This window comes from Pseudopodoces humilis, chromosome 8, assembly GCF_049639895.1.
Source record: "Pseudopodoces humilis isolate 2021_Gansu_Grassland_sample_001 chromosome 8, ASM4963989v1, whole genome shotgun sequence".
Classification (NCBI taxonomy): Eukaryota; Metazoa; Chordata; class Aves; order Passeriformes; family Paridae; genus Pseudopodoces; species Pseudopodoces humilis.
In genome coordinates this window covers 1,400,550-1,427,854 of record NC_142207.1, presented here as the reverse complement: position 1 = coordinate 1,427,854, position 27,305 = coordinate 1,400,550, and the positions used below count along the sequence as shown (strand labels likewise).

General features: G+C 42.7%; 1 protein-coding gene across 34 annotated transcripts in view; it reads right to left on the bottom strand.

Annotated features, from left to right (window-relative positions):
* NEB (nebulin) overlaps positions 1 to 13,805 on the bottom strand; it is a 97,094-nt gene extending 83,289 nt beyond the window's left edge. For all 34 annotated transcript variants that reach the window (XM_088059075.1, XM_088059082.1, XM_088059106.1 and 31 more), the window contains exons 1-19: positions 13,704 to 13,805; positions 12,892 to 12,997; positions 12,327 to 12,390; positions 8,453 to 8,497; positions 6,940 to 7,149; positions 6,460 to 6,567; positions 6,219 to 6,323; positions 5,813 to 5,917; positions 5,606 to 5,710; positions 4,863 to 4,967; positions 3,676 to 3,780; positions 3,412 to 3,519; positions 2,849 to 2,965; positions 2,121 to 2,222; positions 1,931 to 2,038; positions 1,732 to 1,836; positions 1,245 to 1,343; positions 910 to 1,014; positions 255 to 362 (exon numbers count right to left, since the gene is read on the bottom strand). In XM_088059075.1, coding sequence (XP_087915201.1) covers positions 255 to 362; positions 910 to 1,014; positions 1,245 to 1,343; positions 1,732 to 1,836; positions 1,931 to 2,038; positions 2,121 to 2,222; positions 2,849 to 2,965; positions 3,412 to 3,519; positions 3,676 to 3,780; positions 4,863 to 4,967; positions 5,606 to 5,710; positions 5,813 to 5,917; positions 6,219 to 6,323; positions 6,460 to 6,567; positions 6,940 to 7,149; positions 8,453 to 8,497; positions 12,327 to 12,359 — 1,773 coding nt within the window. In that variant the 5' untranslated portion in view covers positions 12,360 to 12,390; positions 12,892 to 12,997; positions 13,704 to 13,805. The remainder of the gene's footprint in view (positions 1 to 254; positions 363 to 909; positions 1,015 to 1,244; positions 1,344 to 1,731; positions 1,837 to 1,930; positions 2,039 to 2,120; positions 2,223 to 2,848; positions 2,966 to 3,411; positions 3,520 to 3,675; positions 3,781 to 4,862; positions 4,968 to 5,605; positions 5,711 to 5,812; positions 5,918 to 6,218; positions 6,324 to 6,459; positions 6,568 to 6,939; positions 7,150 to 8,452; positions 8,498 to 12,326; positions 12,391 to 12,891; positions 12,998 to 13,703) is intronic.
* Between the last annotated feature and the right edge of the window lie 13,500 nt (positions 13,806 to 27,305).

Sequence of the window (27,305 nt, the reverse complement as noted above, 5' to 3'; positions counted from 1 at the left end):
TCCCAGGGACATTCAGCTTTTAATTAAGACTATAATAATAATAAATTACTGAACAGCCTCACCAAACAATTCAATATCCCAATATTCAACTGGGGATGTTTAAGAGAGAAATGAAGAGTGACTTGTAATATTTCGCTAAAGCAGGATCACAGGGCTCCAGCACAGGTAAATAATAATAATAATAATAATAATAAATAAAGATGTTTTTTTCATCAGGAGGGGCATGTGTTCCACTGGATGTAAATCCTACTTACATCACTTGCAATATTCCGAGAAGCTTTAGCAGCAATAATTGGAATGGCATCTGGTTTCAGATCATAGCCTTTGGCAAGGGTTTTCTTCCAGTCTGCTTTGTAGTTAGCCTTGGAGGGAAAAAAGGGAAGAGTTTGCAAAGTCAGAAATAGCAATTCTAATAGAGAGCTTAAACCCATGTTTTTCTTGTAGGAGATTTTATTACAGGAATTAAAATATCCGGTTTAGTCCACGTAATCTCAAGGAAAAAACATTAACCTGTATACAAACTACAAATAAATAAATCTACTACAAAGATAAACACGAATTCCACCAGCATTTCTGCACTTTTTATTTAGAACAACTCTATCAGTGGCATTTTTTCCCTCTCTTATGCAAAACCCTATTTCATTTGACTGAACCTTCAGAAATTTTTTCCTGTTAGCTTCAAACTCAGGCTTTGTGCTCTAAAGGGACTGGAGAAAGTAGCCTGGCTGATTTTTTTCTTTATCAGTCTGGCCAGACTATTAAAATTCCAAGGTTATTAAGGGAGATGTCAGTTTTTATCTGATTCCTGGAAGGCTGATAATGCCACCAAAAAATTTAACATCACAAAGGCAATAAAATTGATACCATCAGTGGAGACCTTCATGGTGTTGAAATTCAAAATATACTCACATCACTGATGTTGTAGGCATTAACTCTAGCCTGGATGAACTGGGGCACATCAGGAGGGAGGTGATACTTGTGAATAATTTCTTCCCCTTTGGATTTATACAATATCTGCAAAGAAAAATAAAGGAAGGTATTTAGCAGCCTAATATATAGACAGTGAATTGAAAAACTATTTTAGAAAATCTGATTTCCAGGTGATGTTCTGCTGGAATTAAATTGTGAATACACGCTGTCACCTACACAATTATTTCAGGAGTGCTCTTAAAGCTGGAGGATGAAGTGAAGGTGGGCACCAGGCAGAAATTGGGAATGTCAGAGTGTTTCCAAAATTTACTTACATCACTCAGCTGTTTGCTGTTGATCTCTGCTTGCTTCTGTACTGGAGAGTCAGTCACTGAAGTGAATTTGGTTTGATCAGGATGCTTTTTGTAGGTGTACTGAAAGAAGATAAAAAATATTTGTAGAAAATACATATAAAGTATTTTCCAAGTGTGGATAAGATAAATAAAAGTATTAGTGAATGAACTTAAGTACTTTTAAAGTATTAATTTTTAAAAATATTGGTTTAAGCAGGTGAATGTTTGAGGTTCGTTCTTCATTTTGGTACTACCGCTCTCATTTTATGGGTTTATTGGTTATAAAAAGGATTGTGCTATATCTGTTTTGATCACTAGATGTCACAAACGGCTCTAAAATAAAGATGAAGGTTTTTTGGGTTTTTTTAAAAGTCACAAATGGCAATGAGGCCAAACTCAGAATCGCTGATGTTACCAGGGATCACTCAGTTAACTTTTCTGTGGTGAACAACTGCTGCCCTGTACTCACATCTTTACATTGCTCCAACTTCTTGATTGCTTCATACTCTTGAGTTATGGTCTGAGGGAAGTAGCACTTTGTCTTTTCCTCCTCATAATCTGCTTTGTAATTTTTCTAGAAACAAGATTAACATTCAGTAAAGAACCAGAACTGAGCTTTGTCAAAACTGCCAAAGTGATGGGGAAAACAGAACGACTGTCACACTTACATCACTTTTCATAGCTTCAACCTTCATGCAGTGGATTTGATGTGGATCCTCAAAGCTGCCCAAGTAGTGCCCCAAAATATTCTTCTGATATGCATCTTTATATTTTACCTGCCAAAATAACCATGAGTTGAGAAGCAAAAGTAATGGAGAGGGTCAGTACTGAAGGATAAACCCCAAGTGAAATACCTACATCACTAAAGTTCTTCAGAGCAGCATCAGTCTGGAACTTGGGTGTCTCACAGTAATTCATCCTGTTTCCTCTGGATTGTTCATAGGCTTCTTTGTACAATTTCTGCAAATCAAATAATAGCAGATCATGCAGGAGATTTCACTGCAAGTCACCCCCACAAGAGAAAAACAGAGAAACAGTTCCAAAGAAAATCTTTCCCACAGGATTGAGAAACAGATGGCACTGTTTTCCCAATGGTCCTTAAAATAACTATTTTTTAGGTTTGTAAGGAAAGACAGAAAGGTCTGACTAATGGTTTTTGAACTTCTAACACTGAAAAATATTCAATCTCTTTTCATACAAATAAAAGAGGAATTGAGAAGACCATTACAGTGAATAACCAAAATATAATAGAAAAATATGTAAAAGCACTACATTTATTATCATTATTAGCTGAAATTCCTTAAAACAGTAAGGGAAGAACTGTCCTCTTCTGATTCATTATCCACAAGGATCTAAATGAACTATCCACCAATTAGCCATCCACGTGGCACTGCTGTTGCTACCCTCATCTGTGGAGAATTCATTCTTTACCTGAATTGTTCTGGCTGGTGCTATCTCATAACAAATATGGGTCTACAAAACTAAAAACTCTGCAGGATCCAAAGGAGAAGCCTTGTGAAGAGATGGTGAGTGTGGTTTCTGATACATGACTGAAAAGGGTGTAGTTGCACGTTGATAATACTCACATCACTCAGAATATTTGCTGCAGTTTTTAATTGCTTCAGCAATGGGTTCTCTGTAGCAGGGAGCACATTATAATCTGCAACAGCTTTTTTCTTTTCATAGTCTGCTCTGTATTTGAACTTGAAAGAATAAAAAGAAAAAAAAAAGGCGGGGGGTAAGAAATCAGTATTAAAAGCCAAATGCTCACTAACCTGTGTGATTTCCCAGAGCAGCTGTGGCTGCCCTCTCCCTGGAGGTGTCCAAGGCCAGGCTGGATGGGACTTGGAGCAGTCTGGGATAATGGAAGGTGTCCCTGCCATGGCAGGGGTGGCACTGGGTGGTCTTTAAGGTCCCTTCCCACCCAAACCATTCTGTGATAGTGTGATGGTTTGGCATTTAAGAAAAGATATGAATAGATATGAATCTATTCTATGATATAATCTTCAACTATCCAGGAAAAATGCCTCTGTTATTTAACTTATGGTAGCAAAGGACCACAAAAGATCTTGCCAAAACAATTTTGGCATAAACTTGTGTGAGCTCAGAATTGTTCCCAAGCTGAACAGGTGGCACACAGGTCCCTCACCTTGCTGACATTATCTGAAGCTCGTTTGTTGGCCTCATATTCTGGAGTTTCAGTCTGCATGAAGTAGATTTGGTCTTTCATGTTTTCAAAGTCTTCCTGGTATTTCCTCTGTTAGGAACAAACAGAAAACAAGACATCATCTAATTGTAAATTCAACATCTACAACAGGGATTATTTAGGAAATAAGCAATGCCACAAATGGAGCCTTGGTATTTTCCAAACGAACATAAGCAGGGATAAAGATTTCCTGCAGGATTCACTCACCATACTTAGATTTTCTGCATTCATTTTTGCAATTGCCACGTCATAGCACGGAGTTTGACTCCACTTGCCTTTGATTTTGTTTTTATAGTCCTCATGGTAAATAACCTATAAGGAAACAGAACAATAAAATTGAATCCCCAAGACACAGCTCCATTTTTAACTTGACAGATTCATTTTTCAAAGCTGTCTTTTTAAAGCTGCTTCATATTTGACACCTGCCTTATAACTATTTTAGCAGTTATGGTCAAAAACACCTTAAATACGATTTGGCCAAACCATTTCAGTGTTAAGTCATTTCTCTTAGTACCTTCCCTGACCTAAAAAGGATAAATAAATAATCTCTAATGTATTCCTTTAGTTCTGTTTTCTCCCTGGTCACATAATATTAGGATATTGCCCATTAAGTCAGAATTTACTGGTATTGCTGCTGGAACTAGCTATAAGCAAACCTTTTATTTTAAATAATTTTATTTTTTTTAACTACGTGGTATTTGTGATTTCTATTGTTTATTCAAGCTCACAGAAATCAAGCATTAAAGGTTTAAAGAGTTTGTCTAACAACAAAACACCTGCCTGAGTTTTGACTCAGTGTTCCAGGTACATTTTCAGTCACAGTTGCATGACTTACCATAAAAAATAAAACTCCTCCAATGTTTTTTTAACATTGCTAAAGAACATATATGCCAAAAATAATCTTTAAAAAAAATTAAATCCATATTTTATAGTTTTGGAGATACCTACAAAGCTTATTATTTTATTAATTTCAAATAATTATGGAACTGATCCTTTTATTTACATGCTATAAAGTTTTCTTGATGACAATTTAGCTTTTAAGCTATGGAAATATAAGATTAAGGAAATTTTCTCCAAATTAATTCTTTTACCTTACAAACAGGTCAATGTAATTTTCTTAGTGAAAAATTTTTCTCCACCATGAGTAAATACTGCAATTTTCTAATCTTAAAGTGCAGATAATTTTCAATACACAATAAAATTAAAAAAAAAAAATAGTTAAATTCTGAATGGAGTTAAAACCCTACTTCCAAGATTATGCAACTTGGTCCCAGTTTCTCCAGCTAAAGTTGGTCTTCCTGTGTGTGTGCTTTTCCTTTTGCCTTCCCTTTCCTTAGGTCCCTTTTTGTCTCTCTACCTGCAGGAGTGGGGTTTGGGCAGCAGGTTCTACTCACATCACTCAGCTGCCGTGTCACCTTCTTGGCTTGTTCCACCTCAGGGGGGTCTGGCAGAGAGGTGAATTTTACTTTCCTTTCATCGTGCCCCTTTTTGTAGACAATCTGAAAGGATGGAAGAAATAAACATTTATTTGAGCATCACAGCATTGAATTCTGCTACCACCCCATTAATAAAAGAAGTTTTGCCCAAAGACCCTGCAGCAGGGATTCTTTAATCTGTGTATTATCAGGGAACTTCTGGACATCTGCAAAATTCACTCAAATCTTCAAGTGAGAGCTGAAATCCCCTGTTGAAGAGCATACACAGAACTCTGTGTATCTAAAGATCACCAAATCCCAGTCCCAGCAGTTCCTGACTTTTCCTAGCACTGTTTTAGAGGCACATTTGCACACCCACAAGAGTGAGCTGGACTTGGAGACAGCCCTGAGAGTTCCTGCATTTGGGGAGATACTCGAGGTCTTCTTACTCACTTAATAAATTAATGATTTCATTCATTCCTCATCCAGCATCAAACTGCCAACAGATTTATACTCTGATATGCTCTACTTTGTACTCTAACATCAAATAGGTATTTTTCTATGAAATGCCACTACTATCAGAGCTGTCAGTGCACACTTAACACATTTTTCTGTTCCATTTGAAGCTTTTATATCCAATCAAAGTCCATGGCATGTCCCAGGCTACACCAGAACCCAACAGCCCTTGGTACCTACATGCAAATCTCTGCTTTGATACTCACATCACTCAGAGTCTTCTGAGCCTGTGCCACTCTTCTGAGCTCTGGGCTGTCATTGTAGGGATAAAACAATGTTTTGTCTGCATCCCAGTCTTCAGTATAGAGTTTCTAAAAACCAGAAAAATGCCAGAATGCTCATAATTAATTAATTTCTGGCTTTGAAAGCTTCTTTCACTTCAGCTGCTGAGACCTGTGATTGTTTTTTCTTACCTTGCTGAACATTGCTGTGTTTTTTATTGCATTCACAAGCTCTGGAGCATCAGGGGGAAGCAGGTACTTGTCCTTATTCTCCTCCCAGTTCTGTTTATATAATACCTGAAAGGAAAGTTCAGCAAGTTGGTCACTCTACCATTAAAAAAATATTTACTTTTGTGAATAAACTGCCTGTTTTAAAGACTTTTTTATTGAAACCAAAGTCTCAGAGCAGTAACATCTGAAGAGAGCAACTGGAAATATTTAAGATTATATTTCTATTTGCCTTACCAACTTCTCTGCTATGCCTCCCTGGGCTTCTAAACTGTTGCAAAAAAGTTGCTTTAGCACCCTGAGCTCAAAACTTTGTTCTTACCAGTAACCTCAAGATCCACCAGTGCTGGGAAAGTCAGAAGTTGCTCACCTTGCTCACTTGCTGTGACACTTTCTTTGCATGTTCTATATCCTTGGCCTTTTCATCCACGTGGCAAATGGTTCTGGCAATTTCCCCAGCCATGCGGTATTTAACCTGGAGCACAACAAAGTTCATTGATTCTACAGCAAAACTGACTGATTTAAAATAAAAACCCCAGAATAATGACATTTTCACTCTTCATATAAACACCCAGAACCCGAATGAACCTAGAAATGCAGTTGTTACCCACCTCACTCAGCTGGTCCTGCACTTTCTTGATCCTCCGGATTTCTGGGGTATCAATTGTGGAAGCATATGGCTTTCCTTTTTCTTTTCTAAATTTTTCTTTGTATTTATTCTGGAAGAAAATAATGATAAAAATAATTAAGACATATCCCCAAGCTCTGGCAGAACTGTATTAGCAATTATTGCCATATTTATCTGGTTAGGACAGGACTTTGGGGCAAATTATTCAATAATATAAACTAAAATTATTCAATTACATTTGCACTTATGCTTATCTTAGCCAACTGAGTTTTTTCCATTTGAATAAACAGAATTATTTCTAACAGGAAAAAATCCATCTCTAACTTGGATCACCTCTAATTTATTACATTCTCCCCATGAGATTGATAAGTCCAGTTATTTGCACTATAACTATTCAACAACCCCTACAAAACAGTTTCAAAGCTGGTGTTCCTCAATAAATAAGAGCTATGGGACAACCTACCTCACTGAACAGGTCCTTCATTTTATTGCTGTGTTCCAAGTAAGGTGTCAAAAACTTGGATGGGTCCACTTTTGTCCGGATTGTTTTCTTCCTGATGGGAGGGGCTGCATCCTCCCTGGAGGGCTGGGTGTGCTCAGCTGTGTAGGTGGTTGTGGTGGTCTCAGGTTCTGAGTATTCTGTGCTGATGGTCTCAGTGATCTCAGTGACCACCTGGAGATGAAAAAAATCCATTCACCACTTGTTTCATAGCTGTTAAAGTTCATTAGGATAAGCGTTTTTCACTGCCCTGAGCTGGGTGTGCTCAGCTGTGTAGGTGGTTGTGGTGGTCTCAGGGCCTGAGTAATCTGTGCTGATGGTCCCAGTGCTCTCAGTGACCACCTAGGCATTAAAGAATTTCAATAATCTCTTGTTTTATAGTTGTAAAAGTCCATTAGGATAAGGGTTTTCACCCCCCTGAGCTGGGTGTGCTCAGCTGTGTAGGTGGTTGAGGTGGTCTCAGGCCTGAGTAATCTGTGCTGATGGTCTCAGTGACCACCTGGAGATCACAGAAATCCAATAATCACTTGTTTTATAGCTGTAAAAGTTCATTAGGATAAGCGTTTTTCACCCCCCCCTGAGCTGGTGGAAGGATGCTCTGTTCTCACCCAGATCCAGATGGAGACAGAAAATCAGGGACACTTTTCCTACTGGGATTACCATGTCATCCACCCTAAAAAAACCCACAAGGAATGAACTCTCTGGCTGATTCCTGCATCAAACTCATGGAATTATTCTCCAGAGGGTCTGGGAGAGTGGGGCTCCAGCTGCCTCTGCTCTACATGCATTAATTTCCAATCTATTTAAATGTTTTATACACTTGTTTATCAACATAGTCATGCTGCAAGCAGTAATTTTAATGCTAAGATTCTAATGAGAAGCATCTAAAATAATTATCACAACTAAAAAAACGTGCTCCGAAAACACCCAAATAAGTGTCAGGTTTTATTTCATATCATTTAGCTTTATAAAAAATTGCCTTTAAAAAGGAATTCGTGAAGGTCAGAGTTCTGAGAACTATTTGCATCAATGAGACAGAGCTGAAAATGCACCAAGAATTACACAATTAATAACTTCTGATTCTGTATAAGCCCATGCCATAAAGAATATTTAATGATAAAACAGCAGAGTTGGGTTATAGCTGTTTCAGAAGTAGAATTTCAAATTACAGCAGTCACTCCTTAGTGACCCAAATATTTTGTTACCAGTGACATGATGAAAGACCTGCAAAACTGTAATTTTTCAGTGAAATTGCACAAGGTGAAGGGAACAGAACTGATACATGTAAACTGATCTTAGACCATCACACAGCAGGGACTTGAAGCAAAAATAAAGTATTAAGCAGCAATTTTTCACTGATATATTTGCATGTTTAATGTGAAAAATTAAACCTCAGAATACAAAAGGCTGCTAATTAAGTGTTTCATGTTAATTACATGCATTTATGTGCTCCAAGCAGCATGACAGGGACCTTTACCTCGTGTGGCTCACCCTCCTCAATAATTGTCTCCTCAATGTAGTACTTCGAAAGAAAAGAGATAAAACATCATTGTTAGGCCAGATCAGCAAATTGTAGCTTCTGTGAAGCTGTTTTAAAACATATTTCTGGAGAAACAGGATTTTAGTTCCCAGGTGCTAATGGAGTCATTTGGTAACTCTGAATATCTGTTCACATTTTGCACTAAGGATTGGATTTTCATTCCATACATTCCCCATCTAGTAATCATCCAAATAATCAATGAAAGATTGTTATCTAATTTTACCCACAAGTGGGAAGACACTGATGACCACACTAAAAGAATCAGCATTTAAACCCCAGGATTTTCCTGGTTTTTATTTGGTGACACTCATGACTGCTGTCCTCAGGGTTGCTCCTACAAGGACACCAATAATTTCCAGCTGCCAGTTAAACTTTATTGCTGATCACAACTCTGAACCTGCTGATTTTTCACCCATTTCACTGCCAATTATCCAACCACATCTCATAAATTTGGGGATAAAACCACAATGGGAGGTTTCCCTAAAGCAGACCAGGTACACAACCTTCACTGGTCTCCCCATGTCCACAGCAGCTGTGAACTCATTATAAAAATTAATGAGGTTCATCAGCCATAGATTGCTCTTGACAACTCAGTGTTCACTTCTCCACATGACCTTCATGTCTTTCATGTGTTTAAAAATAGCTTCTCAAAGGATTTGTTCCACAGCCTTCCCAAAGACCAAAGTGAGGTTGACCAGCCCGTGGCTCCCTGGATCTTCCTTCTTGCCTTTCTTGAAGTCCAAATCCAGCTGAACATTGCCCATGGATGTAGGAATGGAGTTTGTAATGTTTTAAATCTTCAAGTTTTTCCCAAGTTGTCTGCTCCTGCTTCCACCTTCAGTATATTTCTTTTTTGTGTCATTTTTCTTAGTCAGGGTCTCTGTATTCCTCCACCCCATCCTCCTGCTGTTTGATTTCTGCACTTCGGGCTGAGCTGTGTGCTCAGGGAAATTCAAGCTGAAGGATCACCCAGCTAACCTGGGTTCCTTTGCTGTTTCCCACAGGATTTGCCCCAACCAGCCCCAATTCTGCTCTTCCAAAGTCTGGGATAATTCCATTTATTTTGCTCACTGCTCCCTGTGTCGTCAGCTCCATTGCCCCATGGTCAGTGCAGCCCTCAATCTCTGAATTTTCCATCAGTTCTGGCTTGTTTGTGAGCACCACGTCCAGCGGAGCATCTTTTCCAGAGTTGGGAAAGGATGTGGAGCCTCAGGAGCGGCTGAGGGAGCTGGGAAAGGGGCTCAGCCTGGAGAAAAGGAGGCTCAGGGGGAACCTTCTGGCTCCGCACAGACAGGAGGTGCAGCCAGGTCGGCCTTTGCTCTCGGGGAATAACCGACAGGACAATGAGAAACAGCCTCAGGTTGTGCCAGGGGAGGTTTTTGTGGGATTTCGGGGAAAATTAATTCCCCGTCCGCCACTTCCCGCCCGCGGCCGGGCGGTGGCGCCGCCCCGCGGAAATGGCGGCCGCGCTGAGGGGGCCGCCGGGGCCTCGGCCTCCCGCGCCTGCCCCGCTGAGAAATGACGATAAAAAACACTTTAAAAGACATTGCTGCGGGAACAGCACCTTCTGTCTGCGGGATGTGCTTCACCTGCACAAAAAAAAATGGGAAAATGCGGGGTTTCTTTTGGAAAATCTCCTCCGAGTTTGGTAATTGCTTGGGGTCACTACTGCGGGAATGGAAAACCCTTTGAAACCTATAAAATTTCTCGTTGGAATTTAAGCCCCTTTCTGAGAGCTCTTCCTCAAAGTTAGTTCAAGTGACCAAGCTGTTCTTTCCAAGCTGTGGCATACTGGGCTGCTGTGAGGTGATTTCCATGCTGGACCCAACTTCAACACCACCTTCCACAAAACCTTCCTCAAACTTTCTACAAAACCTTCCTCAAACTTTCTACAAAACAAAATCTTCCGCAAAACCCTCTGCAAAATCTTCCACAAAGTTTTCCACAGACTTTCTACAAAACCTTCCACAAAACCTTCCACAAACCCCCCTGCAAAATCTTCCATAAATTTTATATAAAACCTTCCACAAAACCTCAAGTAACTTGGCAGCAAATGCTTGCATCAGTCACTGTAGATTTTTGCACATCCCAAGACAGCTACAACATCCAGTAATGGCTCATAATTCCAGAGAAAGATTAAAAAATATCATCTTAAAATCCTTGGCGATGCCTCATCTGCTCAGTATTCAATGATCTGTCCTCCTTCAGAAGATGAATTTCTGATAGCACCTATAGGTTTAAAATTTTGGATTTATACAGGGATTAAGAAAATTCTGGAAAGGCTTAAAATTCTACCAGATGCTGTTGTTGTTCCTCTTTTATTTAGCATCTCACCACGAGTATCCCAAGGGAAGCTACTAAAGCAGTGTGTCTCAGCCCAAGGGATGTGGTTACAGCAAGGTGGTCATTGAAAATTAAAAACAAAGGATGAAATGGGGCTGTGTGAAAAGAAAGTCAAAAATACCGTAACTCCTGCTGGAATAAATAAACAATGAGAGCAAATAAATATCCATTACAGAGAACACACAATGCACAGGAAACATGAAGTCAATTACAAGTAACATGGGAATAAGAAATTCAATGAATGGTTGGTGTTGTGGTAGCTGGGTAGTAAAATGTCTTTAAAATCAACTTTATGAGTGCTGACACCTATTTTGCAAAATGCATTTAACTGCTCTGACTAGCAAATCATTTGGCTTTACTTCATTCACTATTTGAAGTACATAAAGCTGGCAGTGTCCTCACACCACCTGAAATCAACAGTTTGCTGAACACAGCGTGGTGGCAATGGGTTATAGGATGTTTACATTTATACTCTTGTTCTTTTCCTCAAACACTGAGTGACTTTTTACAAGACTTTGTGTATTTCATAACACAGAAGTTAATTTCAGTGTAGTAGCAATGCAACAAGTAAGACCACGCTGTTAATTTTGTATACTTTCAATAACAAAGTCCTTGTTCCGGTGGCTCCAGCTGTAGGTTGCCCAGCTCCTGGGGAATTTTTTTATTCAGTTTCCTGAGATTAAATAATTCAGCATCCACCTGTGAGTTTAAATACTGGCAAATTAATCCATGATGCACTTCCATGGACAAAGAATCATGGAATCACAGAATGCCCTGGGTTGGAAGGGACCTTAAAGATCCTCTATTCCACCCCCTGCCATGGCAGGGACACCTCCCACTCTCCCAGGCTGCTCCAGCCTGGCCTTGGACACTTCCAGGGATCCAGGGGCAGCCTTGTGCCATGTACTCTCCACCTTCACAGGGAAGGATCTCTTCCTGATACCGAATTTAAATCTACCCTCTGTCAGTTTAAAGTCCTCCCCCCTTGTGCTGTCACTTAAACCTGGCTCCATCTCTGTAATGTCTCAGGCTAAATTGGTTTGTGGTCCCCTGGTGGCACAAAGCTGCTGCATTTCTGCAGAGGCAGGGCTAGAAAGGGGCTTCCAAAGTCATCTTCTCCAGCATGGATTGGGTGACAGAGGGCAAGCCAGGAGGGAAAGGAACTGGCCCAGGGCATCTATAATTACATTGAGAGTAATCAGAAAACCTCGCACTGTGAGTGTGGGATGGTTCCAGTCCTTATTTAAACTGAGAAACTATGACAGGAACCAGGAGACTTTGCTCCACTGAGAGCAACTGTTGTTGTTGTTGTTTTACTGATGAAATCATTTAATAGATATCTAATCATCACTAATCTTCAGAGAGCAAACAGCAGCCTCTGCTCCTGAGCAGCATCTCAGTAAGGTGATGAATGTATTCAGTCACAAGGCAGGAAACAAACATTTCCACTCTCACATTTTCCTCTTACCTCCACAACTTCCTCGTATTCTTCTTCCTCCATTCTGAGGGTTTGCTTCTGTCTTTCCTCAACTCTGGTCACGCAGCAGGTGAAAATGTGAATAAACAGTATTAGCCCATGACTGAAAGTACCATGAGAAGGTACAAGTCAAGCTCATAAAACACTTGGGGTCGTGGTTAGTAACTAGCCAGACCCTAAATAAAGTTGGGATCGGGCATTACTTGGACAGTTTTGGAAAATCATTGGATTGAGTTTCAAACATACTGATGTAAATGACAATTTTGGACAAATACCTCATTCCAGTTATAACACCAACACTGGAACCAATGAAAATAAAATAAAAGAGATAAATAAAATAAAAGAGAAAATAAAAAAGAGATCTCTTGAAACATGATGTGATATTTTCATTACAATTGAATTATTTGAAGCATTTTTCTTTTCCTCTGTGACTATTCTATGCTATTCCATTATATCATTCAAGCTCACATTTGAATGGGAGATTTATATTCTATTATATTCATTCATAAGTAAGAGCATAATGTAGAAAAATATTGTAAATATTTTTTTAAGTGACCTTGGGTTAATGAGGCAATTTCTGTCTTCCCAGCATCAGCCTACACAGATGCTCTGGGGTTGTTTTTTTAATCTCTTGTGGGTTTTTTCTCTCTCTTCCTTCAGACCTGGAAAAGATGAAAATCCATAGAGTTGGCTGAAGTACAAAGCACAGATTAGTGTCAGAACCTTTGAACAAATTAATTAACACACTGATTTTGCTGTGAGGCAAAGCTACAATTTTCCACCAGAGTCTGCAGCCCTGTTTCTAATGTTGGGAGGGGATGAGGCTTTGGAACAGCTGCTCCTGAGTCCAGGGATATTTGCCGTGTAAGCTAATCCTGCCAACTGATGGGGCGGTTGGGTTGAGCTGGCTAAACTGCAATTCCTTCTGAGGCAAGGGAAGTCAAGTCATGCAGGTTAAATATAGGAACACAGAATACTGGCCCTTTTTAGTCCCAGTGGGCTGAGAAAAATGGCCAAAAAATGAATTGGAATAAGCGTGTTGTTAACTATTAAAATAAATTAAGAATGACTCAAAAAATGAGTAACGAGTCACATGGAACAGTAAGCCGAGGTGTATGAATAAACTCAAGAAGTGGGGTTTGCATATAAACACAGTCTCTTCAACCTGTCACTGTTACAACACTTCAGCCACACTTCCAAACCCCATTCCAGGTCTTTTCCTCCTCCTCCAATCCGCAGCCAATTATTCAGACAGAAAACCTGACTTCCGTGGGCAAAGCACAACAAGTATTCCCAAAAAACTACAGAATGGGGAAACAGCTCAAGATCCTCTTCTAAGGAAAAGAAGTGCATTTAAAATGTTCTTACCAGTGACATCCAGTATATATCCTTTGGAGCAAAGGCTCTCCAGTCTTCCCTCCTGAGCAGCACTGGGCGAGAGCGAGGGGTTCAGCGGCTCCCGGTGACGCCTGTGGCCCACACAGCCAATCTGGTTCCAGCCCGCTCGAGTTTCATCCCTAAATATACTTGGTGACCCCGAGGGAGGCCACCTGTTCTCAGCAGCATCAAGGAAAGGGAGCTGGGCACCTCCGTGCTCCTCAGGAAACCCAAAACACACCAGAGCTTGGCTGGAGCTCGCCAGGGCTCGGTGAGGTGGAGCCCCAGAAAAACCCAAGGGAGTGCTCCCATGGAAAAATGTAATTATCAGAGTGGATAATAACACTGAATTTCGATTGATGGAGGCAATTTCATTCCTATAATGTGCCTGAATAAACACCATCCAAATTAAAGGATCTCTGAACTTGAGGAGTCCACACTGCAAACTAAATTTTAGTATAAACATCTTTAATTTCAGCCCTTAAGTACGCCTGAAGAGCTTTTTCACCTTCATGCTAATCGTGCAACAATATTTTTATTGCTTAAGAAATTTTATCGCTTAAGGAACGTGTGAAAAGCACCTGTTTGCAAGGAAGGAACCCAACAAAGAGCCAACATCCCTGGTGAAGGAAGTCCAAGAAGAGTTGATAAACAGATTAAGTGACAGGGGAGCAACCCTGGTATTTTGGAAGGTCAGGAACGCTGTGATGTATGGAGCAGAATCAGGGTGATGATAATAGACGTGACTTCTTAGGGGATCACTCAACTGACAAATAGAGTTGACTTTGGTTCTTCAAGGAGGTGCATTCAAAAGCCAATATCAACAATGGTCCTTTTCCATGTGCTAGATCACATAATTCAGTAAATGACTGTCAGGAGCCCTTGAGAGACATCTTTTTCCTTAACTCTTTCCACAAGTTCATATTTATATCCAGATGAAATATCATATCTCATTCACTACTGCCAAGTATTTTAGACTCTGCCCAGAGCTGCAGACCCCTCCCTGTCTCCTCTGGCCACGCCATTTTCAATTACTCTGCATTTTGCTTTGCTAGGCAATCCTTCCCCTTTTCATTTGATTTCTGTTCATTTAAGTTTCTTAACGTCTTTCGAAATTGTCCAGGAATTACCACAGCGTGTTGGTGGAGTCTCTGGAGAGGAACATCAGCGTAACCTGCTGCTCTCTGATCCTGCTCCTCCGTGTGTGCATTCCAGAAATAACTCACAGGCCCCTTTTCCTCCCAAGTGCTGCTTCTCACTAGATTGGATGCAAAACGTGACATCTTCATTATCAACAGCAAACCTTAATGGAGTGGAGGGCCAGATTTCCTTACTGAACATGTAATTCATTATTGTCATTCCAGCTCAATCCTGGGAGTTCCTGCAAAAAATTTCTCCCTCAGTGATACTCTGCAAGCCCTGTGTTCTGGAACATCACCTTCAGACCATTTTACACTGCTGATACCTTGTTTAGAAAGACACCAAACAAGGCTAAAATTACATGCAGGATGCCAGCAGCACTTTTAGTGCCACTGAAATGCAGCTGTCTTTAGTGTGAAATGTGGCAGATCTTCAGCAGCACAGCTCAGGCTGGAAAAAAAGCATGGAATAACCCATGGGGGTTACAGAAAGGAGCTAGGAATGAAAACATTAGTGGTGAAATGAAAAGTTAGGTTGAACATAAGGTTTTGTTCTGGTATCAAAGCATGAAGAGGGGGAGGAGGGTGCTCTGGGGTCACTTGAGGAAATATTTCAATTCCTGCATTTTGTTGCTTTGCTCCTTCAGCTCCAAATCTCAAGGAACAGCTCTGACAAAACTATTGCCATGGCGTGGGCAAGGAGAATCCCAGGATCACTGAGGCTGGAGAAGTTCTCCCAGCCCATGGAGTCCAAGCTGTGCCCAATGGCCACCTTGTCCCCAGCCCAGAGCACTGAGTGCCACCTCCAGGAATTCCTTGGACACCTCCAGGGATGGGGATTCCACACCTCCCTGTTCCAAATGTGTATGAGGTAAAGGGAATACTTATGGTTAATATTCCTTTTTTCTTTTAAATTGCATTGTTGTGCAAATTTATGTCTGACTCTGATTTCTGATGGAATATTCACAAAACCATAGAATCATTAAGGGTGGAAAAGACCTCCAAGATCATCAAATCCATCTTTTAACTTTGTTGTGAGAATATGAACTTCACTTTCTGGGGGACAAATGTTTCAAAAGCATTAACTGTGCCCTAGGTGGAGCCTGGCAGCTCTGCCCCAGGTTAACACCCCAGGCCAGATTTATCCACAGCACATAAATGAGCACGTGCTCAGCAATTCTGACCTAAAGACAGAATGCTGTAAAACTACTGGGGCACAAAAAGATGCTGGTTTGCATTTCAATAACAAAGATTTAAAGCAAAAAAATATTTTATTGTGCTTAACGTGTTTAAATATTGAGTTCAATCAGTCCTGCTTATCCAACAGGAGTCTCTCAGGGTATGATGGATAAATGTCCTGACATCCCAGGTGCTATATTTAACCTCCTGACCTACCCAATAGAGCACCTGGCCTTAACAAGCATTGTATCATTGCAAAAGGACATTTAAATACATATTTGTGCCACTGTCTCTATTTTTAACCCACCACTAGTGAGTTCTTTCTCATTCTTTTCACCATTCCCCATTCTGCCCCAGCACCTTTTGGTTTCATGTATGGAAATACTGCATAGATAATTTTTACCAAAAATTAGGAAGGGCTTGGTTGGACAAATGCAAAGGATTGTCTTCAAATTAAATACACATATATTTCTCTGACCCCTCCATTTTTACAGCTGACCAAGTTTTTTTTTCTTCTGGATGAAACCAGGCTGGGAGCAAAGACCTTGCCAGGGATCTGGTCTTGGCTTACAAAAAAAAAAAGGTTTTTAGGAAAGGATACATGCTCTAACAAGAATTTCTACTTTTACTTCAGTGCTGCTCATCCTCTTTCTCAAAGTATTAATAGAAAGGATTAGATCATAACAAGTAATATTCTTGGGGGCAGTGAATCGAAGTGAGTAGATCACCTCCAGTGATCTTCAGGTTTATTTTTTGATGCTGACAGGCTGATATGGGGTGAGCAGCAGCACAAGGTAGTGGCTGTGTGGTGTGTAAACACTTACTGTGCTGCTGTGACTCCAAAAGACTTAGAGGAATAAAGAAAAGAGGAGGAATAAAGAAATATTGATATGGAACTAAAATTCATTTTATGCTTCCCAAGTTCCAGAGAAGGAACTGTGGCCTCACGGGTCAAATTGTTTGAGTAGAGGCCCAAACTTTTCAATATTGAAAGTGTCCCAGCAGAATATTTCAAAGACTGAATCAAAAGATGATTTAAAGTGGGGACAAAATACAAACAAACCCAAACTGAAAAGAAGAACACGGTGCCAAATATTGGTCAACTTTTTTTTGTTATAAGATTTGGTAAAGCAAAGAGAAATCATATGAACAAGTTCACCTCCAGCTGGTTGTAGAAACTTAAAAATTAGGTTAATTTTTAAACTCCCCAGCACTGAGGAATAAAATCAGAGTGTAAAAGATCCTGTAAATCGACACAAGATATTCACTGGGGCCATTGGCACGAGGAGAGTTCTCCTCACATGACAGCATCTGTCACAGCCTCCCCTGTTCTTTACTTAGGGCCTTTGAGAATCCTAAAAGAAAATATTTATCCACAAGATGATGTCAAACAGCCTAATTTATCTCCCCTGCTAATGTTCCCAAGACAGCCACAGGGTCTTAGACACAGATGCTCATCAGAAAGAAGATACAGCAAAGGCAAATGTCCTCAAGAATTCAAAGTCAGCTCTGATTGGGAGCTGGTGAGGGAAGCTGAGATACAGCACCCTACTCAACATATTCAGGTTCTGGAATATTAGTATCAGTTACTATAAATTAGGAAAGGAAGGTGAGGTTCTTCTCTACTCTTTTCTTCTTCCTGCTATTTATAAGACAAATAAATTTTTATATTTTTAGGACAGAGGTACAAACATGAGCTGTAAATGCCAATGAAAAGCCCTGATTGGCAGCCAGAGTTCTTACCCTGCCTCCCACACTTGTCCCTTTGGACAAGCCTCTGCCTCACTACTCTGCAATAAAATAACCCAGCTCTTTTATCCTTTAAAGACAACACTTTTCCATTATTAGCACCATTTTTCAAATCATTACAGCAGCTACAGTGAGAGATGTTGCTGTATGAGCAGATTGATCTGTTTGGGATTGTCCCGTCCATGGGAGTGTCCAGGCCGGGTTGGATGGGGCTGGGAGCAGCCTGGTTTACTGCACCAGCTGCACTGATGGTGCTTTCCCAGGGTGGGTTATTCCTCAGGAAATACAATTCCTTCTTGGAATATTCCACCCTGGAAGAAATTCCGTCTTGGTGCTCCCCCTCAGGTGCCCACACATGACCCCAGATGTGCCATGAGGACACATTCCAGATTTCTCACAGTGTGCCAGCCTCAAAATTCACCTCAATTTTTCAAACCTACCAATTTCCAAATCCTGCATCCTTCCCCTGGTTCCTCACTGAATTCCTTGCAGTGAATTCAGAGCAGAGTTGTTGGTTCTGTATTTATGGAGAAATGATAACCTGGGCCAGGTTGATTTCTATCCCAGAGCACTGTCAGATCCTTTCATAAATCTTCACATTTCTGCCAAAGCTCGGCAGCAGGAAGGTTTCACGTGGGGTTGTGCAGCCCTGCCAACAACTTCCCACATCACCCCAACAGCCACCAACAAAGGGGTGGATTAACACAGCTACAACACAGAGACATTCCCTGCTGTAAATCCTCTGGGATGGAGGGACAGGGCTGAACAGTTCCTTGGAAACTGTGAGCAGAGCATCACCTTCATTCTGCAGTCAGCTCTGCTGCTTTTCCAGCTCAGCCTGATACTGCTGAAAGATGTTTGTGCCCTGTGTGAGGGAAGAAATCCAATATTTGCTCCCCAGGTCTCCATAGCTTTTTCCACCAAGGACATGCTTTCATTCCAAAAGGGAGCAAACTCTGAATACAAAGGGGTGATTGAGGTAAAATTGTGATTGAGTCCTTTTCACCTTTTTTCTCCTTGGGAAAAAGAAGGAAAAGTGTCTAAAGAAGAAGAAAAACTATCCCTCTTCCCCATTCCAAGGGTTTTCCAATTAGTGCAGGGTTCATTTGTGGAGTTTCCAGTGAAATGGCCTCATGATCCTCCCTGCCTCCAGACCCCTCTCCTGCCAAGCCCCTCTGACTCCCCCCCACTGCAGAGTGGTTCCCACAGTCTATGGAAAATCAGATGTGCAATTCATGGGCTGTGACAAGAATTGTCCAAAGATCACAGAAGCTGCTGCAAAAGAAGATCAAGACTTAGCTCAAAGCTCAATGAATCTAGTCAAGAAATCCCAGAATAACCAAATCTTCCCACTGATAGACAATGAATGCCCCTTCGGTCTCCTCACTCTGGAGGATGCAGAACCAGAGCTCACATGCCCGACATCACAGCCTTTAGAAAACTGCAAGCTGCATCTGAGACTTCTTTTTAAAATACTCTCACTCTGCTGATTTAAAAGGAACATATTTATGTGAAAAGTTCAAACACCTCTGACTGTAAAACGAGGTGGGAAAGGCAATGTGCTTCACATTCCTGACTGGCATTGCTGGGGTGGTGTCTCATACCCTGAAATACAACCTGCAGTAGTCCATAAAACATTGAGACTACTTGCTGGCTGTGGCCAGGAGTACTCTGCAGCAGCAGCAGTTCCCAGGGGCAGAATGCTCTGTGAAAGGTCACTAACACAGCACTGAGGTCACCAGCACAACAGCCACCAGGAGTAATTCTTCTCTGCACTATTATTAACAGCACTGAGCAGCCACGAGGAATCTGCTGGGCTCCCACTGCTCTGCAGACAATAAAACACAGAAAATAAAACTTCCTTACTGCACCAATAAAGGGACATTTAATCACAATAAGGAATGATAACATCACAAATCACCTCTCCTCGCTCACTTGGCTCTCCTAGGGGACATCTCCTGAGTGGGGTAACCTGCAGGAGCTCCTGAGGCAGCAGAAACTTCTGCAAACTGAACTGACCCCACTGAGCCACCAGTGCCATGGATGGGGATCTTACCTGGATAACTCACACCAGGGACAGCTGGAGCCAGGCTGGATGGGGATCTTACCTGGATAACTCACACCAGGGACAGCTGGAGCCAGGCTGGATGGGGATCTTACCTGGATAACTCACACCAGGGACAGCTGGAGCCAGGCTGGATGGGGATCTTACCTGGATAACTCACACCAGGGACAGCTGGAACCGGGCTGGGAGAGCTGGGGCTGCTCACCCAGAGAAGGGAAGGCTCCAGGGAGAGCTTTCTCCAGGAGAAAGACTGGGGACAAGGGATGGAGGGACAGGACAGAGGGAATGGGTTCCATTGCCAGAGGGCAGGGATGGATGGGATATTGGGAATTGGGAATTCCTGGCTAGGAGGGTGGAGAAGCCCTGGCACAGTGCCCAAAGCAGCTGTGGCTGCCCCTGGATCCCTGGCAGTGTCCAAGGCCAGGCTGGAGCAGCTTAGGATGGTGGAAGGTGTCCCTGCCCATGGATGATGGAGCTGGGTATCTTTATGTCCCTTTGAACCCAAACCAGTCTGTGATTCCATGATCCTGAGACAACTGTGGGCCTTTGCTAAGGAAAGCTGTGCTCTGCCCTCACACCAGAAAGGTTGGAGGTGCCCCCCACACCTCTGTGCACAGCCTCAGCCAGTGCCACACACAGAACTTCTCACCTTTGTCTCCTTCACCTGTCCAAAATGATCCAGGCTTCTTAATGCACTTTTTCTCTGCAGTGAGGGATCAAGGGGGAAGAAACCTTTATTCATTAAATAGTTTTCATTTCCGAGAGTCTGTCAGACTTTCAGCTCTTTGAAAACCATTCCACAGGACGCTGAACTCCTGCTGACTTCATGGGGCTTTTTATAAAGCGAGATAATGACCGTGGAGGGACAGAGGCAGCTGCACAATTCCCTGGCAGTGGCAGAGGTGGCCCAAGCAGCGCAGCCTTCAGCAAATCCATCACCCCATGGATGCCAGGAACGAGATGCTCATGGACACGCAGGTTTCCAGGGAAGGACACAACTCCCCTTGCACGTGGGAATGTCTCGTGAGATCTCGAGCACATCCTCGGTGCCTGCTCATCAGGGCTGCTGAAGGATGGGATGGTTTAATGCAATAATTCCCTTCACAACCTGAAAATTCAGTGTTGATTTAACACAGGTTACACCACGTTAAACCTTTTCAGTGCTGGAGATTCCCTGGCAAGAATATCTTTGCTGAAAAGTATAGTAAATATTAAAAACCCAATCTAACTCTTGCAGGTACTGTTAATCCACAGATTGCTGAGCAACAAACATGGAACAAATATTTTTGTGTACTGAATTTTTTTGGCTGTGATGCTGCAAATCAAGTAAATAATTTTCAGGTTGGAATGGAGTTGTTCCCAAAATGACACAATTTTCCTGCTGTTGACAGCCACCAGAACGTTCTGTGTAAAAACAACCCATCCCTGCACCGTGGAGAAATACCAGAAAACACAAAAATATCAAATTTACTGAAGGAGGATTTCTTTAAAAAGCAGACACAGGATAGACTAAGGCAAGACTAAAGCTAGACTGTCCCAGGCACGGCAGGAGCCCAGTGAAACAGCATGAAATTGCTGTGAGTGTCTGTGATAAAAGCTCATCCTAACAGATAAAAACTAACTTGAGGGGTTTACTGGTCTGTGAAACAGATAATTAAATTACTCCACATCTATTTGTGCTCAGAGGTGACTGAGGTTTAGCAGCACATTCAGCAGAGGAAGGAGGATGGTCTGGAAGAACACCCAGCACGGGAGAGATGGACAGGGATAACCCCACAGCAGGGGAGGAACAAGATGAGGAAACAGCCTCGAGCTGTGCCAGGGAAGGGTCAGGCTGGATATTGGGGAAAATTCCTTCATGGAAAGGGCTGTCCAGAGTGGAGGATCCCTGGAGGGATTTAAAACCCTGTGGATGTGGCACTTGGGGACATGGGGCAGTGCTGGCCTGGGCACTGCTGGGGATGGTTGGGCTCGATGATCTTGGAGGGTGTTTCCAGCCCCAGTGATTGTGTGATTCCTTGCTCCACATAGAAAGTTTTCCCTTGTTTGCCCTGTGTAACAGCAGTTCTATGGCAATTATTTCATAGTGGAATAATTCACTAATCACCATCACCCAAGTGATTGTGGTACTACCAGGAAGGAGAGGGGCAGGGGATTTCTTCACTGGCCTGAAGAATTTCATTCCCTTGGATACAGCAAAACAAAACTCTTCATTTGAAGTATTTGCTAATAAAAAGGAAGATCCTGCCCCCAACTGGCCTTCCTGGAAGGGAGCAGCCTGAGGGGGAGCTGGAGCAAGAAATCCCAGATTCACAGAGCTTCAAATCCTGCTTTGGGACTCATGGGGATCATCAAATCCTGGCCCTGCACAGGACAGCCACAAGAATCCATCTCAGCATCTCTGGGGAGCGCTGGCAGGATGGGACCACGGGCTCCCCAGCCACTCTGCATGCTCAGAAACAGAAATACCAGGTTTGGATGTAGGTTGGGTGGCAGGGAAGTGGAGATAATTATAATAATTATAACTTTCTTGGAGCAGCTCCAGTCCCACCATCGCTTGTTTGGATGCAGATCTGACTGTGCTGTGTCCTGGGAATATCAGCCCTGCCATCAGCAAAGCTGTGCCCACCACCAGGAAACACAACAGGAGTGGCTTCATTCCCTTTGCCTTCCTAAATCCCTGCCACGGCACAGATCCCTGTCCTGCCAGGCAGAGACACCTGAGGAAATCAGCCAGCCTCAGAGCTGGGCTCTCTTCCCCAGGGCTGTGAGGAGGAAAGGAAATGAAAACCCCAATGGTCAAAATCCTGAGGGGACTCTTGCTTTCAGAAAAGCAGAAAGAAGGTTTCATTTTAAATCTTCATTTTGAATCCCAGCTATCCTCCAACCCCTTTCCTCTCCCTGCTCCAGCCACCCTGTCATTCCTTCACTGGGCTCAGCATGGAACTGTGCTGCTCCTGGCTGGAAAATCCTGCAAGAATGGGATTTCCCCACCTGATCTCAGTTAAAAGAGACCTACCTTACTAATAAGCACAGTTTATTATCCCAGTTTATTATTATTGTTCTCTTAGAAACACCAGGCATGGATGGTCTCAACACGTGCCAGAAAAATTGTGTTTGGATTGAGGCTGCCCTTGTCCACAGGATGGCAAAGAGGGGCTGTTCCTCCCTGGTCCTGCACTGATGAACTCTGTCAGCACCCCAGGATTTTATCCTGGAGAAGGGCAAGCTCAGGGGGAACCTTATTTTTATTTCCAACTTACCTGAAAGGAGGGTGCAGCCAGGTGGGGCTCAGGCTCTGCTCCCAGCAAACAAGGGACGGGATGAGAGGGAACAGCCTCAAGTTGTGCCAGGGGAGGGTTAAATTGGATATTAGGAGAAATTTCTTCCTGGAAAGGGTTGTCCAGCCCTGCCACATCTGCCCAGGGCAGTGGTGGAGTGCCCATCCCCGTAGGACAATTCAGACTTTGGGATTTCTCAGGAAGATTTGCACATCAAGCAAAATTCAGGACTTTCCTCCATTCATCACCTAAAGCTGCTCACCTGCAGCACCTCTGGCATCCCAGGCACGGTGGATCTCCAAGAAATTCCCTGGCCAGCTCCACACAGACAGTTTGGTTTATTTGTTGCTTACACAGCTCTGATTTCCACCCATTAACTCTGGTTTCAAAGCCAAACACACAGGAAATGACACAAAATCTGGGAGGATCCCACAGCACAAGGCCTTCCCTCAGAACTCTTCAACATTTACACTAAATCTTTATTTCTGTACAAAACTTTAGACAATTTTCATTGTTCCCAAGGAAATTTGCATGACCTTTTTGCCTCTTTACATGAGCCCATGAGTTGCCTACATATATATATACCCACATATATACATTAGAAACAGAAAAAAACCTTCCAGTTCTGAAGAATGAAGGTAAAAACCGTCAGAACTGAAAAATTAATGACAAGAATTGACTGTATTTATTGTCAATATTGTTGACTATTCTGTAGCTTTACATGTATTTCATCCCCATATTATAACAAAAACATATTCAGAATAACTCGATACAGACTGTGCAACAAGAGAGTAGCGACACAACCTGTAATTTAAAAAGTGGTAATAGCATCGAGAAAGTATTCATTTTTAAATTAATTTAAAATGTATTAATTAAAAAAAAAAACAAACCAACAACAATGAAGGAGAACTCAGCAGTCTTAAGTTTTATACACTCAAGAAAAAGAGCCAAAAAGTAACATTTTCTGTTAAAAAGCTTATTCACAGTTCCATACACCAGGTGCAAAGGCCTAAGGAATGCAGAGTTGGGCTAAACCAGACAAAAATAACGGGAGAGAATGGTGACTTCTCTTTTAATCACTTAATATCAAGCTGGATTCCAAGGAAAACTAAAAGCAGTTTTCAGAAGTTATATCAAAGTCAAGGAACAATGGAGTTAAGAGGAACAGGCAGGAAAAGACCTGGCTTGAAGGCAGCTCAGCATTCCTTCACCCGCCACAAGAATGTCCCAGGAGAATCATGGAATTCCAGACTGCCTTGGATTGGAAGGGACCTTAAAGACCATTTAACTCCAACTCCCTGCCATGGCAGGGACACCTCCCACTACCCCAGGGTGCTCTGAGCCCGCTCCAGCCTGGCCTGGGACACTTCCAGGGATCCAGGGACAGCCCCAGCAGCACCAGGGAGGAACTGGAGCCAGAGCCCTCCCTGCTGGGAAAAGCGTGTCCCAAAGGAAACAACTCCAGCCAGCACTGCTAAAAGCGGAGGTGGAAGGATAAGGAATGTGGAAAGGCGTTTTGGCATTTCCTACACCATCCTAACAGAGGGGTTTGCTGCAATTCCTTATTCCTCAGAACCCTGAGAACTCTGTCTGCCTGTGCATTATTTACAGGGAGGTTATTCCATGGAATCACCCATGGATAAAACTGCTGCAGCTGGGGGGACCCAAGGTTATTCCATGGGATCATCCCATGGATGCAGCTCCTGCAGCTGGGGGGACCCAAGGTTATTCCATGGGATCATCCCATGGATGCAGCTCCTGCAGCTGGGGGGACCCAAGGAGCCCCAGGTCCCCAGGCAGGGCTGGTGGGGCTGCACAGAGCTGGGAACTCTTTTACACAACCCCAGGATCACCAAGGCTGGGAAAACCCTCCAGGATCACCGAGTCCAACCTGTGCCCAACCCTCCCTCGGCACCCAGTGCCACATCCAGCCCATGAATACAAAACTGGGAATTTCATCTCCTAAGCCAGCTTTTGCTCCATCTCTTTTGCTTTTCAAGAAGTTTCCTGCAGCCCCCAGCACTCACAGGTGTGTGATATGTGCGTGTGGAAGAGGGGCACGTCCCTGGGATCCAGCATTTCTGACAGGAAAACAACATTTCACACTCATTTTAATTTCCATTCTTGACACACAGACTTATCACCAAACTCACCCCAAACAAACCTCCCCAAACAAACCCTCCCCACAGGCTGAGCAGAGCACATTTCACCCCAAAAACACCTAAACAGCCCCAAAAACCAGGACAGAAATCACATATTTGCTTTAAAACTTTCACTGCAACTCCCCCACACGAAGTTTAATGCAAACAGGCACATTTTGAGAAATGTTTTTAACTTAAAATCATAAATACTGATAGTTTTTAAAGAATTAGCAATTGACATCATCTATAAATGCATAAATAAGATGGTACAGAGCTCCCCAGCCCAAATTTATATTTGCTCCACTTCAACAAGAATTAAGAGAACAGAATGAGCTCCCTTCAGCTGCATGAAAACCAGAGTGTGAAAGACACAAAGTGGCAAAGGAGAAACAATTCAAGGAATGCTCTGATCAAATTTCATGGAGAAAAAAGTTGCTGAAGAGAATCTTGGTTTTCCTTTGCTATAATAAATAGCTTTATAAAATGTTTTGGCTAAATGACTTTAATAGCCATGTGTGAGTGCAGGCACAGGAGTGCTCCAGCTGGGAGCTGCCAGCCCTCCCAAGGCTTGGGATTCATTTGATTTGATTAATTTTATACATTCTAAAATGTAATTTTCTTGCAGTCTCAGCACTAGCCAGGTCCTGGCTGTGTTTCTTTCAGGAAGATGAAAGAAAGTCTGGAGAGAGAGGGAAGTACAAGTAATGGAAGGAAAGCTGACCCCGCTGTGGTGATTGCTGAGGACACCCGAGGATGTTCCACAAGAGCCAGGACACGGAACAGCCCTGGGCAGAGCCAGTTCCTACCCAGGGATTGCAGGGCAGGGCTGGAATGGCAGCTCCAGAGAGCCTCAGAGCGGCTCCTCCAGCCTGAGGATGCTGAAACTTCCATGGACACTGGATCTGCACACTGGGGCTGTCCCTGTCCTCAGTCACACACCCCAAACCCACTCCTCGTCACCCCCAGCCTGAGCTGCGTTTATTTTTTAACCTCGCCACAGAATGTGGATTTTCTTGGCCCCCTCCCCAGTTAGACAAGGAAAACACTGAGCTGGAGATGTCCAAGGAAGGATTCTCAGCCTTCCAGGTAAAGCAGCATTTCCTGGCTTCATCCAGTCTCAGCCAACATTTACAAACAGGAAAAGCTTAAAAACCCCACCCAGCTCTGTTCTTACCCAAAATCTGGCTCAGAAGGTTCAGGGTGGTAAAGTGACTCCACTGTGGATAAAGCTACAATAGAAAAATTCATTGGTAAGGCCCTCTTAAGGCAAGGAGAGAATTCCTGCTCATGATTCTCACACATGAAATAAAAAGATACAGTGGCAGCCCCTTATAATTCACCATTTTTGGCCGTTTAATGTATTCACTACAACGGTATCTTCAAGTCACATCTGGATTTATAACCAGGCCACATCTGGACTATCACATGAGTGCAAAGACATTTTCCTTCCTCGGTGCCGCTCCTGGTGATGGAATCATCCCTGCCCTGCCCGGGGGTGCAGCACTCCAGGGCTGCTCAGCACTTTCCTCTCAATTAGCTGAAAACGACTTTTCAGACCTAATTAATCTGATAGTGACAAACTTTGTGTCCCAGCAGCCAGCGAGGAAGGAACCGCTGCCACCAGGAGCTTTCCAAGGCCAAGGATTCCTGGATTGAGTTGTTTTAAACAGTCCCCTGACAGGAATTCCAGCCAACCACCCTGACACAAGGACAATTTCAGAATTTCCTGTCCCAAAGCAAACTCACTGTTGCCTGATAAATGGAGAAGTGCTGGGAATGGCAGGGATAGGAGAAGTGTAACCAATTTATCACAAATCCTGTTAAAATTTGGGTGTAGGGAGGGAAAAACCCACTCATTTCCACACACTGGGAGGCTTTTATAGATATGTATCTCTATTTTAAGGGAATGGGAATCGTAGCATAGGAAATAAAGCTGATTATGGAATTAGTTTTAGGCACTTGAGCTGCAGAGATGTGGAAGGTGCTCGTCAGGTGCATTTACCACTCACACACCTACACAACGCTCAGCAGAGCAGCTA